Source organism: Dama dama, chromosome 22, assembly GCF_033118175.1.
Source record: "Dama dama isolate Ldn47 chromosome 22, ASM3311817v1, whole genome shotgun sequence".
NCBI classification, from domain to species: Eukaryota; Metazoa; Chordata; class Mammalia; order Artiodactyla; family Cervidae; genus Dama; species Dama dama.
The window spans coordinates 11,397,053-11,414,969 of record NC_083702.1 but is presented as its reverse complement, the minus strand read 5'-3'; the positions used below and the strand labels follow the sequence as shown (position 1 = coordinate 11,414,969).

Here is a 17,917-nt window from a genome sequence, read left to right as displayed (position 1 = left end):
GGATGCGAGGTGACTGGGTTTGAGCAGCTCCCATCTCTCTCTCTGTAGACAGCTCAGCATCACCATGTCCACTGCCTGGACTTCACAGCTGCCCTAGGTGGGGTGTCCTGGGGGCTCAGGGGCTTCCAGCTGCTACACAGCTTTGGAGAGGGGCGGCAGTGAGAAGGGATCTAAGAGGGTAATGCAGGACAGGTTTCCAAACCTTCTTGTCCCCACTTTTACTGGTTTTTCTAGATACAACACAGGTCAACCGGGGCGGTGCAGGGGCCGGGGTGTGGGGACTGCACATCCCTGGCCCTGTATTTCACTTCCATTCAGATGCTCACCTGCTGCAGAACTTGTGGGGCCAGGAGGCATGCCCCAGGGCTGTCGGTCGGATCCCTGTTTAGTGACAGGATCCTCGTTGTCTTCTCTGAATTAATGTTCCACCAACATTTGTCAGTAACCTGCGGTGCTGCACACACTTCGTTGCATGGAATCCTCAAGACACCTCTCTGAGATAGGTATTATCTCCTCATCTTAGAGAAGAGGGGAGTGGAACTCAGAGCAATTAAGTGTTGTGTTAATTACACCATTATTAAGTGGCAGGACTGGGAATAGAATCCAGCGTGTCTGACTTTGTAGTCGATGTAATTCCCTCCACACCAAGCCGTTAGCAAGCATCTTCCTCCACCATGTGTTCTGCTGAGGACTTTGCAGAAGGAGGGAACCCCTTGAGGGCTTCAAAGACAAGACAGCCTGTGTTCTCACTGCACCAAGCCTCCCTCGCCAGAGGGACCTGAGAGTCCAGAGTCTGGAACCCAGGCTGAATGCACAGAATGAGACCCTAATGAATGTCCTTTGGTGATAATCATGGTGCTTTCCCACCTCCTCCAGGGCAGCAAATAGGCTCTTTTCACTTTCCTTTCCAAGCCCAGTCCCATTTAGGGGCAGAGAAGACCACGGAATGTCCCTGGCCATCTTCTGTGGGGCCCTGTCCCAAGCCACATGGCCAGGGGGCCGGCGGGCTCAGAGCCCACAGCAGCACACCCCAGGGAGGCTGGTGGGCCGGGCCATCGCTGGGCTGAGCCTCCAACTCAGATGACAGCTTCCAGGAGGGAACTGGCATGGTCTTCTCCAGTCTCGTGAGATGTGCGGGTTAAATAGTTCAAAGGCCTGAGTCACTCTGCGTTGAGTCAGACGTGTTTCTGACGAAGCCAGGTGCTGCTGCACAGTCCCGTGGGGTCTTCCTGAGTCGGGCTTCAGGGCTCAGGGGATGCACAAGACAGACCTGCCTTAAGGAACGAGTGGCAGTGACATTGCATGGGCCTAAGCCCGGAGAACACTGTCCCTGAATCCTGCAGACCGAGGAACAAGCCAGTTACCTGGGAAGTAGCCAGTTAGGGTGCTCAGACCATAAAGCGCCCTCCTGTACATCTTCCTTTCTGTCATGAGAAGATAGGGTAAAATCAGAGTAATGTTTCCAAAGAAGTAAGACAACCACCTTGGGCATCTGCATTTCACACGCAGAAGAGTCTGTCTGTGCTTAAAGAGAAAGGGAAAAAGTCAAAGTGTTAGTCATTCAGTCATGCCCAACTGTTTGCAACTTCATGGCCTATAGCCTGCCAGGTTCCTCCATCCATAGGATTTCCCAGGCAGGAATACTGGAGTGGGTTGCCATTTCCTTCTCCAGGGGATTTTCCTAACCCAGGAATCAAATCTGCGTCTCCTGCATTAGCAGGTGGTTTCTTTACCACTGCTCTACCTGGGAATCTCTCATTAAGGAACAGATTCCGGAAGCATCGCCAACATTTCCAGGCAGAAAACCAAACCAGAAAGTGTCTGCAGCTCTGATGGAAATACTGAGCTGGCTCCGCCCCACAACCAGGGCTCCTAACGTGACCGCATGTCTGTGTTGCGTGTCTGTACCTGTGAGCGTCAGCTGAGGAAGGGCGGTCAGAAAACAGGGATGCGGGGGTGTCTGAGGCTGGCCTGCTGGGCTTCCTTCCCCATCGCTTGGTCTCTGTGGTTGGTTGGTCAGTGGGTCGATTTGTAGTCTGGTCTTGTTCTTTCTGTGTCCTCGTGGCAACTGATGTTTCTGGTCTTCATTTTCATCTGTTCTGCTCACCACTTTGAGAAATTAAGTCAATTCAAGTAGATCTCGTCCCTGTCTGTCTGAAGAGTGGGACAGGTGACAGGCGTGTCCTGAACACCTAGTGGCCAGGGGATTTCTCCCCCAAGCAGGAGAACTGCCCTGGACATTCCCAGTGGTCCCTGGGCCCTTTGAGACTGTGCAGGACTGAACTGGTCAGCATGAAAAGGCTTTGGTTAGAAAGATCTGAAGTTCATTGAGTAGCTGGAATGTCCTCTTATGAATGGAAATTTTTCAGCAAAGACAGAAAAAAACTTTTAAGATACACTTGATGATAAGCACTGAAAAATATCCAATAGCTAGGAATGTGTGTGTGCCAACTCGCTTCAGTTGTGTCTGAGTCTTTGTGACCCCACGGACTGTAGCCCGCCAGGCTCCTTTGTCCATGAAATTTTCCAAGCTTGAATACTAAACTGGGTTGCCATACTCTCCTCCAGGGGATCTTCCAAGCCCAGGGATCAAATCTGAGTCTCTTGCAACTCCTGCATTGGCAGGTGGATTCTTTACCACTAGCACCACCTGGAAAGCCCCAGATTCGGGCAGGTCCCCTCAAACCCTCATCCTGGGTGGTTCTGTAGTGGAGTCCTGCTGTGGACCCAAGTGCCAACAGAGCAGGGGAAGACTCTCCCGAGACCCCAGAGGAGCCCAGCTGCTTCCCATCCCGTCCCATACCATCAGGGGAGGCTGCGGGTGCTTGTGCTCTGCCCACACCGAGCTCACCTCCAGATGCCCGGAGCACTCATCATATGTCGGTGAGATGAGAGAGTGAAGGCCTTTGAAACTTTGCTGGGGAGAAAAAGCTTAACTCCAAAGAAAAACCAGAGCAGATGTCCAAAGTGTGCATTCCTCGAACAACTTGGAGGGTCACCACCACCCACCGTGGGTCTCACCTGCCTCCTGCTGCCCTCTGCCCCACCTCTATCCCATGCTGTCTGTGCTGGGAGGCGCCAGCCTCTCGAAGGGCAGGTCACAGGGTAGAGCTGGCGGGGAGGTGGGAAGCTGGATGGGGAGCAGCTGTGTGCCAGCCAGGCCACCCCACTTGACACCAGCAGCCCCTGATCACCGTGATGTCTGAGGACATCGTGACGCTGTGTACAGTTGACATTATCTCTGCGAGGTGGCGGTTCCCAGCTGCGCCCACTTCCCATCTCCCAGACCCACGACCTGGAGCCCAGGAAAGACCAGAGCTTCCAGGACCAGGGGCACCGCCTCCCAGGCTCAGTCCAGCTGAGCTCTGACTCACCTGGTCTCCCTTCCCTGGTCAAGCACACACCATCTCCCCCTGCATTTTAGATCCTGCCTCCTCAGTCCTCACTAGGATTCAAGATGAGATCCCCTGAAGGAGCTTGGGGTTCTGTTGCTTCACCTTCCCTCTCCTCCTCCCACAGTCCTGGGCTCTGCCTTCCCCAATGCCCAGCCCCACCCCCAAAACTGACCCTGTGCATCAGGCCTCCCTGGGAGGGGCAGACTAGCTGCAGCAACCCTGATAGTCACTGGATGCACTGGGCTTCCTGCAGGAGCAGGGCTCACCTGTGTCCCACCTCGCCCCCACCATCACTGGAAGGTCGTCAGAGGTGGGGAAACCTCGGCACAGAGAGGTGCGGTCATTGCTCAGGGTCATCCAGCCAGGAAGTGGCAGAGAGAGGACTCGAACCCAGACATCCTGCCTCCAGGGCTCACACACTACACCGCCTCCTTCAGCTTGGAACAGCTCCAGGCATGAAGTGAATTGGGGCACAGATGATCCGAGAGAGGAGAAGTCTGAATTCTCACGTGGGTGCAGTGCATCATGGGATGCTGGGGCGGCAGTCTCTCCTTCCCAGAAACGATGGGCTGAAGCCAGGGCTGGTTTGGTCCATAAGCCAGCAAGCAGAGGGTTGGTGCACTCAGGAGAAGAGATAGTTCCTGGCAGATGCTGGCCCGTCTACCCCAGGGACACACCCAAGGCCTCCCAAGGCTGGGTGTCCACTCACCCTGCAGGCTTAGAGAAGGCTTCCAACCCAAAGCTCTATCCCCCCGATGACCAGCCCTTCCTGGCTCTGAGGAGCTGGACCTTGAGAGGTTTGGTTCACCAGGTCAGGGAGAGCCCGGAAACCCTTTTCCTGACCCTGACTTCTACCAAGAAGAGAACGGGTGTGTGACCTGGCTCCGGTCAGCCAGACTTCCTGAAAGTCTGTAGTATTTTCCCAGTCTGCTTCCTGCATCACCCCGCAAACCTGTGTCACCCGAGATTTCCAGCAAACAGGTCCTGTCCACCTGGGGATTGGCAGGTGTGTCCTGGCAACCACTGACCTCCTGGAGGGTGTCAGCTGTTTCTGGGGTGGGTGTGGAACGGGTGGGAGGAGGGGCTGACCGCTGAATCAAGCCGTGTCCATGGTCCAGCTTGGAAGATTGATAGAATGGGGGGTGGACGGGTCAGAAGGAGCTGGCATCTTAAAGGAACCCTGTCACCTCCACCCCACTCAGGCCATGTGTAAACCTCCTCTGGGCGGGAGCTGGTGGGCTCTGCAGCCAGTGGAGGCCCTGGACCCACAGGTCAGAGAGGTCCACCGAAGGCCTTAGCAGCACAGCCTGCAGAGGGTGAGGGCGTGAGCAGAAGGAGCCTCCGAGGGGAGTGGCCTGGTCACTCTGCAACCAGAGAGCAGGGGTGACAGGCGATGCTTTAGTGGGGGCGGGTCGCAGGGTCCCAGGGCCTGGCTCCTGCCCCGTTCTCGCCTGCTGTTAACCTCCTGTCCACTGCTTCCACCTGCCTTCCTCCCTTGTCTCTCCCCTCAGCCGCACCACGGACCCAGGTGACCCACCTGTCTGTTCCAGGTCCCTCTGGTGAACCGGAGACTCCAGCCTTCCCTGCAAGCAAGACACCCACCACCCTCTCTCCTCCTCCCGTTGGCCCCAATAACGCTCTGTTGCTGGGTTTTCTAGGCTGGATGCAGGACGTCCTGGACTCTTCTCTGGTTCCTGCTTCCATCCTCTCTCTGCCTGAACCCCCTACCCCTTCCCTCCTGAAACCATTTCCCACCCTGGAGATAGCTCCCCAGTGATTTCCAAAACTGATGTTGAACAGATGCACATTTGTCGTTCATTTGGGGTCCTCACTCTGTCCCCTGCCCTCAAAACTGGTGCTCCCCATGCGTCTGAAATGCCCTATGAGCACCCTGGAAGGGTTCTTTCATGCTCACAGCTCAAATGGGAGAGCAAGTCTCTCTCGGCCCCAGGGGCCCTGTCATATTCAGAGAAACACTCGAGGAAGCTGACAAGATGGCCAGGGTTCCAAGTGACCCTCACTTCCCCCATGCCCTAAGCCAACCTCTGCTCCCTGCCGGTTGTCCAGAGGTGGCATTTCTGCTTACATGGGCAGAAATGCTTGGGAACTGAGAAGGCCCTGTGACCTGACCTCCACACTGAGAGTAACGGCCTGTATAGCATGTCTTGTGACCCAGCTGAAAGGGGGCACGGTTGGGAAGTGAGGGGTCGGGGAGCAGGATAGAGCCGGGAGAAATGGGAGAACAGAAGACACCTGGCTCCTAAGAGTCAGGAACACAAAGAGAGAGTTGGCCACCCCCAGGAGGGCTGGGGAGAGGGGCCTGGGAGACGCTTAGAGGTGGGGGCTTCCCTGGAAGGACCAAAGGGGCAGATGTCCTCTCTTAAAGTAGACATGTTCCCCTGGTGCTCTCTCCCCACTCCACCCCCCGGGAGAGCAGCCGCCCAGCTCCCCGGCTCCTGAACTGCGAGTGTGCATCCGTGTGTCCCGCAGCATCACTCCCTGACCCCTCCACTCTGAGAGGGCCCGTCCTGTCTTTGCAGAGAGTCTGCCCACCCAGGACTTCTCACGGAAATGGAGACAGTCATCCACATGCTTCCAGAAATGTTTCAAAAACATGCATCTGTTCCCTTCCCCAAATACAGTGTAAGACAGGCAAAATCCACATGTGCAGGACAAGGGGTGGGTTCAGCACCCTGCTCCCTGCCAGGCACCAGGCATCATGGCCCGTGTGCTCCTCCCAAGAGGCCTCTGCCCCAGGCCCCCACCCTGCCTGCAGGAAAGGCTGTGAGAGCCCTGTTCTCTCAGGGCGTCTCAGCAGGATGCTGGTCACAGTGATGATGCTGGGGAAGGGGCTTCGGAGATGCAGTCCAGGCCCCCCACACACACACTTCCAGACTTTGGGCCTGACCCAGCCTCCGTCCCCTTGAAATGAGGAAAGCCTCTGGACAGAGGCAAATCCAGGGCTAATGCCGGTCCAGGGCTGGCAGGAGGGTGACCTGGTTGTAGATGCTGCTCTGATGACGTGGTCCCCTCGTCATCGTGAGCTTCACCTGAGTCATCACCGAGCCCAAGGGCCTGGCCACCCACCTGGACCACACCGATGCTGCTTGTGATTCCCAGATCACGCCTCAAGGGCCCTGCCCCGTGTCACCTCCGTCCCTACAGGCAGCCCTCGGACAAGTCGGAGGCCTGGGGGGTGCTGGGGACGCAGGAAGGGTGGCCAGGGGCCGGGTCTGAGGAGGGGCACCCGGGAAGGCAGGTGTGGGGTGGGCCGGCCGCCCCTCCTGGGCTCGGACTCCAGCAGTGCCGGCGGCCCCGCGGGCTCTGTGCCTGTCTGTCTAACCTTCCTTTTCACTCCCGTCCTGCCGCCCCGTGTAGGGCTACTTTAGTGACCCCTGGAATGTCTTTGACTTCCTGATCGTAATTGGCAGCGTAATTGACGTCATTCTCAGTGAGACGAATGTGAGTATGACTCTGCCCAGGACGCCTCCGTGCCCCCCTCTCTCTTCACCTCCTTCGGTTTATTTTTTGGTTTCCTGTTTTACCCGCTCCAGTCATGCTTTCTCTCGCACCTGCCGCCGTCCTGGGGGACGTGAGCCCCCCACTGTCCCCACTCCGCCTGGCCGGGCAAAGGCTCCCGCTCCTCCCGGACGCCCGCCCGGCCCCCGACTAACCCACTTTTGTCAGGCTCCGTGAGCAACAGGTGCAGGCATGCACCTCCAGAACTGTGGAGTGGTAAGGGGTCCAGTATGCCCACATAACCTCTTTCTTTTCTCATTTTTTTCTCTTCTCTCCTTTCTTTCATGCTTTGTTTTGTTTTGTTTTCATTTTCCTCTTCCTTTTGTTTTGTTTCCTTTGTCGCTGGTTTTTCTCTCCCTCCCTCCCTCGGCTCCTCTGCCCATGCAGCACTATTTCTGTGATGCATGGAACACATTTGACGCCTTGATTGTTGTGGGTAGCATTGTTGATATAGCCATCACCGAGGTAAACGTAAGTACCGGCGTCCCGCCCTGTGACGCCGTGCCTGCCTCACGCTCACCCCCATCGCTCTCTTTCGCCTCCTCTCCTCCTCCCAGCTCATTTCCACTTCGTTATTCTCATTTGTTTGTTTAAATTGGTTTAAAGGATTTTTTTTCTTGTTGCTTTATTTTGAAATTTCTTTATTCTCTTTTTTTTAACATTTGGAACGAGTTAGGCCCTCCTCTCCTTCTGAGTTTTGACTCCTGCATCCTTTCCTCTCCTCTTTATAATCAGCCTGGCATGATGCACACTGTCTAGGAGGACGCAGCCCCGAGAGCCTGGAGTAAGACGATGGAAGGCTGTTTACAACCCCTGGGCAGCTGCCAGGGCAGGGACCCAGCCCCTTCCTGCTCCAGCATCCAGGAAAGGTCTCTCCCAAGGAACCCTGGGCGGGCAGAGGTTCCCACTTGGCCAGCCCTCTCAGCCCACCCCGCCCCGTATTCACGCTGGAAGGGCCCCTCACTGGGAGAACAGCTTGTTATCCCTCTTCTCTGGAGAGGGCTCTTACCCACCACCAACCCCCTTCTGCTTACTGTGGAGCACCTGGCCCCACATGAACCTGCCCTGAGGACCAGCCTTGCCCCTGCCTGGCTCTGCCTGGCCCACCACCCCCCCCCCCAAGCCTGGCTCCAGGGCCTCCTGCACCTGCTCCTGGGAGCGGCCCCTCCTAGACAGTCTTCAACCCCTGCACACGCTCGTCTGTCCCCAGCATGCCCAACCTTCTCTCTCTATCTGTAGGCAAGCCCTCTTGCGGCTGGTCTTTAACATGTGTGGTTTAGTTCCTTGTCATGGTTTTTCATTGGTTAAGAGACTTGATAATGTTTGCACAAATGTTGATGCACTGAACCACTGAGTGACAGCTCAGAGCAGATGCTGATGGGTTCTGATCTAAGGTGTCAGAAACCCCCTACGACCGTCAGCCCCTCTACCCCAGTCCTTACCCGCCCCTCCACCCCAAAGCTGGCTGCCAGTCATTGAACTGACATTACTTCTTGTCCTGATTCTGCATCAGAAGCCTGTCTGCCCCTTCCAGGGGATGGATGCTGGGAGGAGGCCGTTACGTCCTACTGTCAACCTCACCCCTTCCTGCTTGACCCATTGCTCAGATTTGGTTGCCCCTCTGTCTCAGGGATCCCCTGGGGTCGTCTTTGTCTTGTGATGTGTGTGTGCGTGTGTGTGTGTGTGTGTGTGTGTGTGTGTGTGTGTAAACTCCCATGCACACGCACTCCCTTGACCTTATCCGGTAAATCATTGGAGCACAAGGAAACTGAGCTGCCCCCAACCGAGGCCGCTTCTCCCTCGCACCACTCCCTGCACCTCCGTGTGGCCCCAGGTTGTACCCCAGGGGCTCTCAGATTCCTGCACATTCATATCCCTGACCAGGGCCCTGTGCTCAGACCAAGGGGCCCTCTTGGGGGAGATGAGGGGAGGTCAGAGTGGGCCTGCCTCTGGAGGAGGGATCTCTGTGGGGGTCTGTGCAGGAACCAAGGGCAGGAAGGTAACAGCAGACAGACCCCTGGGTGCACAAGACACACCCAGTCCCAGGGTCTTCTGGGGTTAGGCCAGAAGGCCACTGTGGCCAGGCCCACGTCATCACTCAGCCTGCTATTTTTTTCTGTGCGCATGCATTTACACACACACAAATGAAAGGCAAAAGAGAACGGGAAAGATATATCCATCTGAATGCAGAATTCCAAAAACTAGCAAGGAGAGAAAAAAAGCCTTCCCAAGTGATCAATGCAAAGAACTAGAGGAAAACAATAGAATGGGAAAGACTAGAGATCTGTTCAAAAAAATTAGAGCTACCAAAGGAGCATTTCATGCAAAGATGGGCACAATAAAGGACAGAAATGGTATGGACCTAACAGAAGCTGAAGATACTAAGAAGAGGCCATAAGAATACACAGAAGAACTATACAAAAAAGATCTTCATGACCCAGATAACCATGATGGTATGATCACTCCCCTAGAGCCAGACATCCTGGCGTACGAAGTCAGTGGTCCTTAGGAAGTGTCACTACAAACAAAGCTAGTGGAGGTGGTGGAATTCCAGCTGAACTATTTCAAATCCTGAAATATGATGCTGTTAAAGTCCTGCACTCGATATGCCAGCAAACTTGGAAAACTCAGCAGTGGCCACAAGACTGGAAAAGGTGAGTTTTCATTCCAATCCCAAAGAAAGGCAATGCCAGAGAATGCTCAAACTACCACACAGTTGCACTCATCTCACACGCTAGCAAAGTAATGCTCAAAATTCTCCAAGTGAGGCTTCAACAGTACATGAACTGAGAATTTGCAAATGTTCAAGCTGAATTTAGAAAAGGCAGGGAAACCAGAGATCAAATTGCCGACATCCGTTGGATCATAGAAAAAGCAAGAGAATTCAGAAAAACATCTACTTCGGCTTCACTGACTACACCAAAGCCTTTGACTGTGTGGATCACAACAAACTGTGGAACATTCTTAAAGAGATGGGAATAGCAGATCACCTGACCTGCCTCCTAAGAAATCTGTATGCAGGTCAAGAAGCAGCAGTTAGAACTGAATGTGGAACAATGGACTGGTTCCAAATTGGGAAAGGAGTATGTCAAGGCTGCATATTGTCATCTTGCTTATTTAACTTATATCATGTGAAATGCTGGGCTAGATGAAGGACAAGCTGGAATCAAGATTGCCCGGAGAAATATCAATAACCTCAGATGTACAGATGACACCACCTTTATGGCAGAAAGCAAAGAAGAGCTAAAAAGCCTCTTGATCGAAGTGAAAGAGGAGAGTGAAAAAACTGGCTTGAAATTCAACATTCAAAAAACTTAAGATCATGGCATCCGGTCCCATCACTTCATGGCAAATAGATGGGGAAACAATGGAAGCAGTGAGAGACTTTATTTCCTCCAAAATCACTGCAGATGGTAACTGCAGCCATGAAATTAAAAGATGCTTGCTCCTTGGAAGAAAAGCTATGACAGACCTAGATAGCATATTAAAAAGCAGAGACTACTTTACTGACAAATGTCTGTCTAGTCAAAGCTATGGTTTTTCTGGTAGTCATGTATGGATGTGAAAGTTGGACCATAAAAAAAGCTGAGCGTGGAAGAATTGATGCTTTTGAACTGTGGTGCTGAAGAAGAATCTTGAGAGTCCTTGGACAGGAAGGAGATCAAACCAGTCAATCTTAAAGGAAATCAGTCCTGAATATTCATTGGAAGGACTGATGCTAAAACTGAAGCTCCAATACTTTGGCCACCTAATGTGAAGTACTGACTCATTGGAAAAGACTGTGGTGCTGGGTAAGATTGAACACAGGAGAAAAAGGGGACAACAGTGGATGAGATGGTTGGATGGCATCACTGACTCAATGGACATGAGTTTGAGTAAACTCAGGGAAATAGTGAAGGACAGGGAAGCCTGATGTGCTGCAGTCCATGGGGTCACAGAGTCAGACACGACTGAGTCACTGAACTGACTGCTGTTTTTAAACAAAAAGCAAAGACAAAGGAAATATTTCCAGAATATAAAATTTCTACCCCAAAAATTGGTGGTTGGGGTGGTGTAGAACCCCAGGACTGGCGATTGGCATCACATGTAGAACCTCCATCTGTACAACGGTTTCCATTTACAATTTGCCATGGCCTCCAGCTCTTGAGTCCATCCCCCATGAGCCTAACAGTCAAGGGTGATCATCCCCACTGGCCAGGGCACAGGCGAGGGTATGGCATAGCTGAGGGCAGGGCACAGGTGAAGACGGGGCATAGGTAAAGGTATGACACAGGTAAGGGCACCAGGTGAGGCTGGGGCACAGGTGAAGGTACAGCCCATCAGTGCCTTTCCCACCCCTCAACTGGAGCCCAGCCCTCCCCGGGTGGCTGGCTCCCCACACCTGGGGCTAGCGCTGCGGTCTGTCCAGTCCGCAGTGCCCTTTGTTAACATGTGAATCTCACATCCCCTTCTCATGTGTGACCTCCTGCTGGCCAGGATTGGCTCAGCCCATATGTTCCATGGTTTATATCCTAAAGAACCATAGGAGGTTTTTTATTTTCAAAACAAGAAGTTACAGGCCAGTGCCCCTTCTGGCTGGAAGCCCCTCAGCTCCTCCCAGGCTCCCTTCACCCACGTGGAGATGCTTCTCACTCCATAGATGGAGGAGTCTGTCAGAAATCATGGGGAGGGTGGTCCGGAGATAGAACGGGGACAGCGCCTGTGATGGAGAGCAAAGCAGGGGTGGAGACCCTCCATGCAGCCCCCGCTGTTTCCCTTCCCTCCCACACATGCAGTTAGGAGACACACCTTGTCACCCCAGGCAGGGGCCAGAGGAGAGGGCTGGATGCAGGTCAGACCAAGTGCTGGAGTCCTAACGCTGCTCCTCCAAGGTTTGGGGAGCGTGGTATTACTGCCAGGGTTTGAAGCTCAGCTAAGAGCATTCATGTAGAGACCAGCATACACTGGAGAGCACTGTTGAAGGGGAGAGATCATGGCACCAAGCCAAGGACATTCTTTCCAAGCTTCCTGCCAACACACCTGCCAATCACAGACTCACAGCCCTTGTTCCCAGAGACGCTGGACTCTTGGTTAATGGGTGTGGCTGAATCAAGGCAAGCTCACTGACCACTGCCTGTAACTCAAGCCAGACGAGCCTGGCCCATAAGCAGGGACATGACCCTGCACCCAGATGGCAGCCAGGATCATGGGGTCCAGTTACAGGAGCAGCGGCACTTCATTCCCAAGCAGGGCCCTCTACTGCAGGTTCTGCCTCCTGCCGCCAGCAGCTTGGGGCCTGGCGCTCCCTGGGGGAGGAAAGAGCTTGGCGCCAGGACTTTCCTGGGTACTGCTCCAGCTCCACCCACCCCTCTTGAGTTTCCTAGTCCTACTTTCTTCACCAGACCTCCCTTCTCGGATGAATGTTCCATTCCAGCCTTAGGATTTCTGGAGGCTCTTCACCTGTAACTCCTCATCTTTGACTCTCTTTCCTGAAATCACCAGATGCTGTCTTCATCCCTCTAGATACTCCCCAGGTTCAGATTCACCCCCTGCTCTTCAACAGTATCGTCCTCCCGCCTCTGCTGGGCTCTGGTGCCCCCTAGGGAGGTGGGCTTCCTAGGAACCATCATTGCGTTCTGTGTGCCGGGCACTTGGGATCCATCGTGGACCAAACAAAAGCCCGCCCTCAAGAGCCAGAGTCCTAGGGCCAGGGAATGATCAGGCGCAGAAAGCCAGGAAATCTCAACGGTATGTGAAAGATGAGAAGTACCAAGTGAGGGGATCAGAAAGTGGGGAGTGGAGAAGACAGGTGCTGTTCTCTGAAGATGAGCTGTAGTGAAGAGGTGAATCTAAACAAAGCAAATAGCTAAAAATTGAAAGAAATTAAAATACACTGCTACTTGAAAGAAAAGCTATGACAAACCTAGACAGGGTATTAAAAAGTAGAGACATCACTTTACGGACAAAGTGCGTATAGTCGAAACTATGGTTTTTCCAGTAGTCATGTATAGATGTGAGAGTTGGAACCTAAAGAAGACTGAATGCTGAAAAATTAATGCTTTCAAATTGTGGTGCTGGAGAAAACTCTTGAGAGCCCCTTGGACAGCAAGATCAAACTAGTCAATCCTAAAGGAAGTCAACCCTGAATATTCATTGGAAGGACTGATGCTGAAGCTCCAATACTTTGACCACCTGATCCACCTCATTGGAAAAGACACTGATACTAGGAAAGATTGAGGGTGGGAGGAAAAGGGGACGACAGGGGATGAGATGGTTGGATGGCATCACCAACTCAATGGACATGAGTTTGAGCAAGCTCTTGGAGATGGTGAAGGACAGAGAAGCCTGGCGTGCTGCAGTCCATGGGGTCACAAAGAGTCAGACACGACTGAGTGACTGAACAGGAACAACGAAGACCTGAGAGAAGTGAGGCGATGCCCCTGAGGGTCCCTGGGCAGGACGAGCAGGGCGGGGGGTCAGGGAGAGCGCCAGATTTGGGGCTTCACCTGAGCACGAAGGGGAGATTTTGGCACCTTTAGGAAGAGGTGTCCATAGTCCAGGGACCCATTTGCTGTGCACAGGAATCGAGGATGAAGCCACTCCACCATTTGGAAGGGGGACACAGCCATCCAGGCATGAGGACTCTGGCTCAGGACAACCCCCTTGCTCTGGGAGATGCCTTGGACCCCACGATGTGACCAGAGGAGGTCCCAGGCCCCAGCTGTCCGTGTCTGTGGCCCAGCTGCCTGGCCCCTCCCAACACGGCACCTCCTCTTCCTCTGTCCCTCAAGTCTGGAATTCTTTTTCCAGAAGGAAATCCGTGGAAGCTTCCGGGGATTCAGCCAGCACCCCCAACCTCCCTCCCCTGCTGACAGGAAGTGTTGGGAGGCCCAGGTCCTTCGTCAGGAACACAGGTGTCCTCAGTCACCTGTAGGGACAAGGAAGCCACGTGACCGAGAGCAACAACTCGCCTGGGGGCTGGACACCTCCTGGCAGGTCCACATGTGGAGATCAGGGGCCATGGAGTCAGAACCCTCATGTGGGGATGCTCGGACGCCCGGACTGTGGGCCAGTGGGGCTTGGAGGCCAAAGGGCACAGCTCCCCCCCACACACACACTGCCTCCTGGACACGGGGAGAAAGTGGGCGGAGGGGACATGGATGGGACAGGACTCGGCTCGGAGTTTCCAGGGTGCACGTTGGGGCCCCAGGTGGGTGCTACCCACCTGACTCCTGGAACCAGCGGTCTTTTAACCACAGACCCATGGGCCTGGCTTCCAATGACTACCCTCCGTGGCTCCCACTTTGGCCACGTCCTGAGTCAAAACATCTGCTGCACACCCACCCCCTCGGGCTGAGTCAGAGCCTCCCTCCCTCCACCCAACCCGCAGCCCACGCCTGGCTCCCCACCCAGCTTCCCTGCCCCCACCACGGCCGAGGGGCCAGAACAGACGTCAGTGTCCAGATGGCAGTGGTCTGCCTGGCCTGGGTTGCTTCTGAGGTCAATTAAATCAGACTGGTGGTCTCGGGCCAAGCCGAGGAAGGAGCCATGATCCTTGCCACCTTCCTGTGCCGCCCCCACCCCCCACCCCAGCTCCTGGAGCCCCTTCGAGCCCCTCCCCTCCTCAGCACCACCCCCACCCAATACCCCCAACAAGCCACCAAAGGCTCCTTGTTCCCAAAACACTGGTCACAGAGGGCGGTATTGACTCGGGAAGTAACACTGCCTTTAAAAGAACAGAAGTGAGGCTGGACCTAGAGAAGTGCCTTGAGCGTGGACGTAAGGCCTTCGGGAGCAGGACCCCTAGTGAGAAGATGGACCTTGGCCTCCCACTGTCCCGAAGGGCACTTTCTCCTCCGCTTGTAAGTGAAGCTGGCCCCGAGAGGTTGAGCAGAGCCCTGCTCGCCAGCCGTGAGCGTGGCCCCGACAGGCCGCAGTCCAGTAGGACGCAGGGAGCCGCTTCCTGAGCCCAGCCCCCACCTGCAGGACAAGATCCATGTGCTGGGCAGCAAGTTGATGAGGCCTCCAGGGTGGGGGCAGAGAGTGTCCCAAAGCCGAGACCTGGAGGAAGATCCTTCCCTCAGGCCTGAGCCGAGAGGCCCCTGGAGGGGGTTCTCAGCCTAGCCATGTTAGCTGTCCCGCATCCCGACAGCCGGGACCCAGCGGGCACCCACTCGCTCTGACCGAGTGAGCCTTCTGACCAAGACCCTTTCCCTTTCTGTCATCTTCTCATTTCCTTTCTTTTTTTTTTTAATTATTTTAATTGAGTGGGTTTTGCCATACGTTGACATGAATCAGCCATGGGTGTACTTGTGTTCCCCATCTCATGTCCTTCCCTCTCCTGCCCCATTCTTAGTTTTTCTTTCCATGTACAACCCCCGTGCATGCGTGCTCTGTAGCTTCAGTCGTGTCCGACTCTGCGACCCCATGGACTGTAGCCCACCAGGCTCCGCTATCCATGGGGTTCTCCAGGCAAGAATACCGGAGTGGGTAGCCATTTCTTCCTCCAGGGGATCTTCCCGACCTAGAGATCAAACCGGCATCTCTTAGGTCTCCTACATTGGCAGGTGGATGCTTTATCACTAGTGCCACCAGGGAAGCCCCACAACTCCCCTCCTTTGCCCTAAATCAGGACTGGACAAAAGGAAGCAGGCAGGACACAGCCCTGTTGGGCCACACGGCCAGCCCTCCAGTCAGTGGGTGATGCTAGTCCCCAGCAGCCCGCTCAGCCAAAGACCATCCACAGCAGAGGGACCTCGACTATTCCCTGAGCTCATGGAGGAAGTGAGGGGACCGATCTCTGGCCCCAAAACACTGACCACGCCCCCAAAGCACTCATTCTCTCATGTCACTTCTTGCTTCTGCTTATTCGTTTCCTTGAGTCTATTTCTTCTCCACCTTTCAGGCTCTCTGTGTCCATCTCTGTCTCTGAGTATCTGTCTCCCCCACCCCACACCGCACACATACGGGACTTTGTGTTGTTGTGAGTGCTCCTGACAAACTGACTCTGTTCATTTATCTTCCATGAACTCCTCTTGTTGGTTGTCTGCTTGAATGACTGTTTCTCCCAAGGAAGATAAAACAATCCTGATGATCTTGCAGTCAGCCCCGTGTAGTGTGAGTTCTGCAGGTAGCAGCACGTGGCGGGCCGTCGGGCTGCAGATGAACAACAGTGAGGCTCCTGAGGCTCCAGCCACTCCCTGCATGACTGCCAGCACAAACGGGGCTCCCCAGTTCAGCCCCCAGAGTCCTGCAGGGGACACGGATCTGATCCCTGGTCAGGAAACTAAGGTCCCACGTTCTGGGCAGCACAGGCAAATAAAGAACAAAAAAGTTACGCTTAAAAAAACATTAAAATCCCAAAGGAAGAATACTGAATGTTTAAGAAATAAAATAAGTAGTTTTAGTTCTGTCTTGGCCAAGGCTCATTGGGCTGGGCCAGGTGACCCAGATGGGCCCTCTGAGTCAGCCCTTCTGGTCCCATTCAGGATGGGGTTGACCAGAAGACTTCAAGCTTCTACCCAGGGATGTTAGGAGTATGGGCAGCTCTGGTCGTTTTTAGGGCGCGTCCCAGATGGAAGCAGTAGCCAAAGCCCCAGCCCTAAGTGTGTATGGAGGCCTTGTGCCCCTTGCCCACAGAACCCCTGAAACACGGAGCTCCTAGGTGTTCATGCAGGGCACAGGCCCCTGACCAACCGGAAGCTTCCTGCGTGCATATGTGTGCATGTGTGTCTGTGTCGTCTCCGTGTTCTGTCCTGGCCTGCTGGCCACGTCCTAGACACGCGCCCCCTCCAGGCACATGGGTGGACCTGGCAGCCAGTGCCCCTCAGGGAGCAGGGACGGCTCTCGACTGTGGTCCATAAGTGACCAGAGAGGCGTCCTCTCTCTTCCCTCCTCCTCCCGTCCCTCACCCTGTGTCCCCACCAGTCCGCAAAAAGGACACCTCCCAACTTGCTTTGGGGAAAAAGGAATTTGCTGAGAAATCTATTACCAAAGAAGAATTTTCAGCCTGCGAGCAAATGTCTGGTTGTGCACAATTCCGTCCTTCAGAAGCCCTATTATACGTTGTCCTTGTTTGTACCTTGAGAACTAAACACAGGAGCAACCCTCTGACAGTGGAGGGCGGCTGTGGAGGTGGAGTGAAGGTGGAGTCGGCGGCTCTGAGCGCCAGGACTGTCCAGGGGCCAAAGGGCAGGGTGCCTCCCCGGGTGCAGCTCTGGGCTGCCGGGAATGCTCGCCTGCGGCCAGTCCCCAGCCCCCGAACGAGTCCCCGGACAGACCTGTGAGGACAGCTTCCCAGGGCATTAACACTAATGTCCTCAATTATGTGCAGGGCTTTCAAATTTAAAAACCAAGTCCACACTCGTTATCTCATGCCTGTGACCACAGTCCACACCCGGGGACCAGGAACCTCAGCTCGAAGGCTGGCCCTACCGCACAGGGGGTACCCAAACCTTGGTCCTCCCTGGAACCTGGAGGGTCACCGCCCCGGGGCTCCATTGCTCAAATACCTGTGGGCCGAAAGCGGCCGGGGCACAGGCGAGGCCTTTCAGCTTCCGCTGGCAGTGCTGGGTAAGTGTGTGCAGTGCCAGCCCCTGGAGGCTGTCTCAGGACACAGGGCTGATTAAAAACAAACAAAATCCACCTTCAAAATCCAGAAGACCTCAGCGATAACGAGTGTGAATTAGTCAGTCTGCCACCAGAGATGGTTCCGGGCAGAACACCCGAGAGCCTGGCTGGGTGGGAGCTGGTGGCGGTCACGCCCTGCGCCTGCCAGGCCTGGGCCCCGCGCCTGGCCCTCCTGCCCTCTGCTGCCGCTGGGTTGCTCCTGTGTCGCCGAGACCTGGAATGCGGGCCTCTTCATGGGAGACTCATTACAGCTTATCTCTGTCTGCCTTTCTTTAAAGCCAGCTGAACATACCCAATGCTCTCCCTTTATGGTAAGACCAAGCCTCCAGACCACGCTCTCAGCTTCTGTGACCCCCCCCAACGTCCCCACTGCCCCCCCAACCCCCGGCGTCTCG

The 17,917-nt window shown here is 54.8% G+C and overlaps 1 protein-coding gene across 6 annotated transcripts in view; it reads left to right on the top strand.

Moving 5' to 3' along the window:
- The window catches only part of CACNA1C (calcium voltage-gated channel subunit alpha1 C), a 379,681-nt gene that overhangs the window by 336,246 nt on the left and 25,518 nt on the right, over positions 1 to 17,917 (top strand). Inside the window, exons 30-32 of one of the 6 annotated variants that reach the window (XM_061124630.1) lie at positions 6,774 to 6,857; positions 7,302 to 7,385; positions 17,801 to 17,833. The exons of 1 other annotated variant lie outside the window; for it this stretch is intronic. In XM_061124630.1, the coding sequence (XP_060980613.1) occupies positions 6,774 to 6,857; positions 7,302 to 7,385; positions 17,801 to 17,833 (201 nt within the window). The remainder of the gene's footprint in view (positions 1 to 6,773; positions 6,858 to 7,301; positions 7,386 to 17,800; positions 17,834 to 17,917) is intronic. 4 more of the 6 variants (XM_061124633.1, XM_061124631.1, XM_061124632.1 and 1 more) reach the window with 4 other exon arrangements.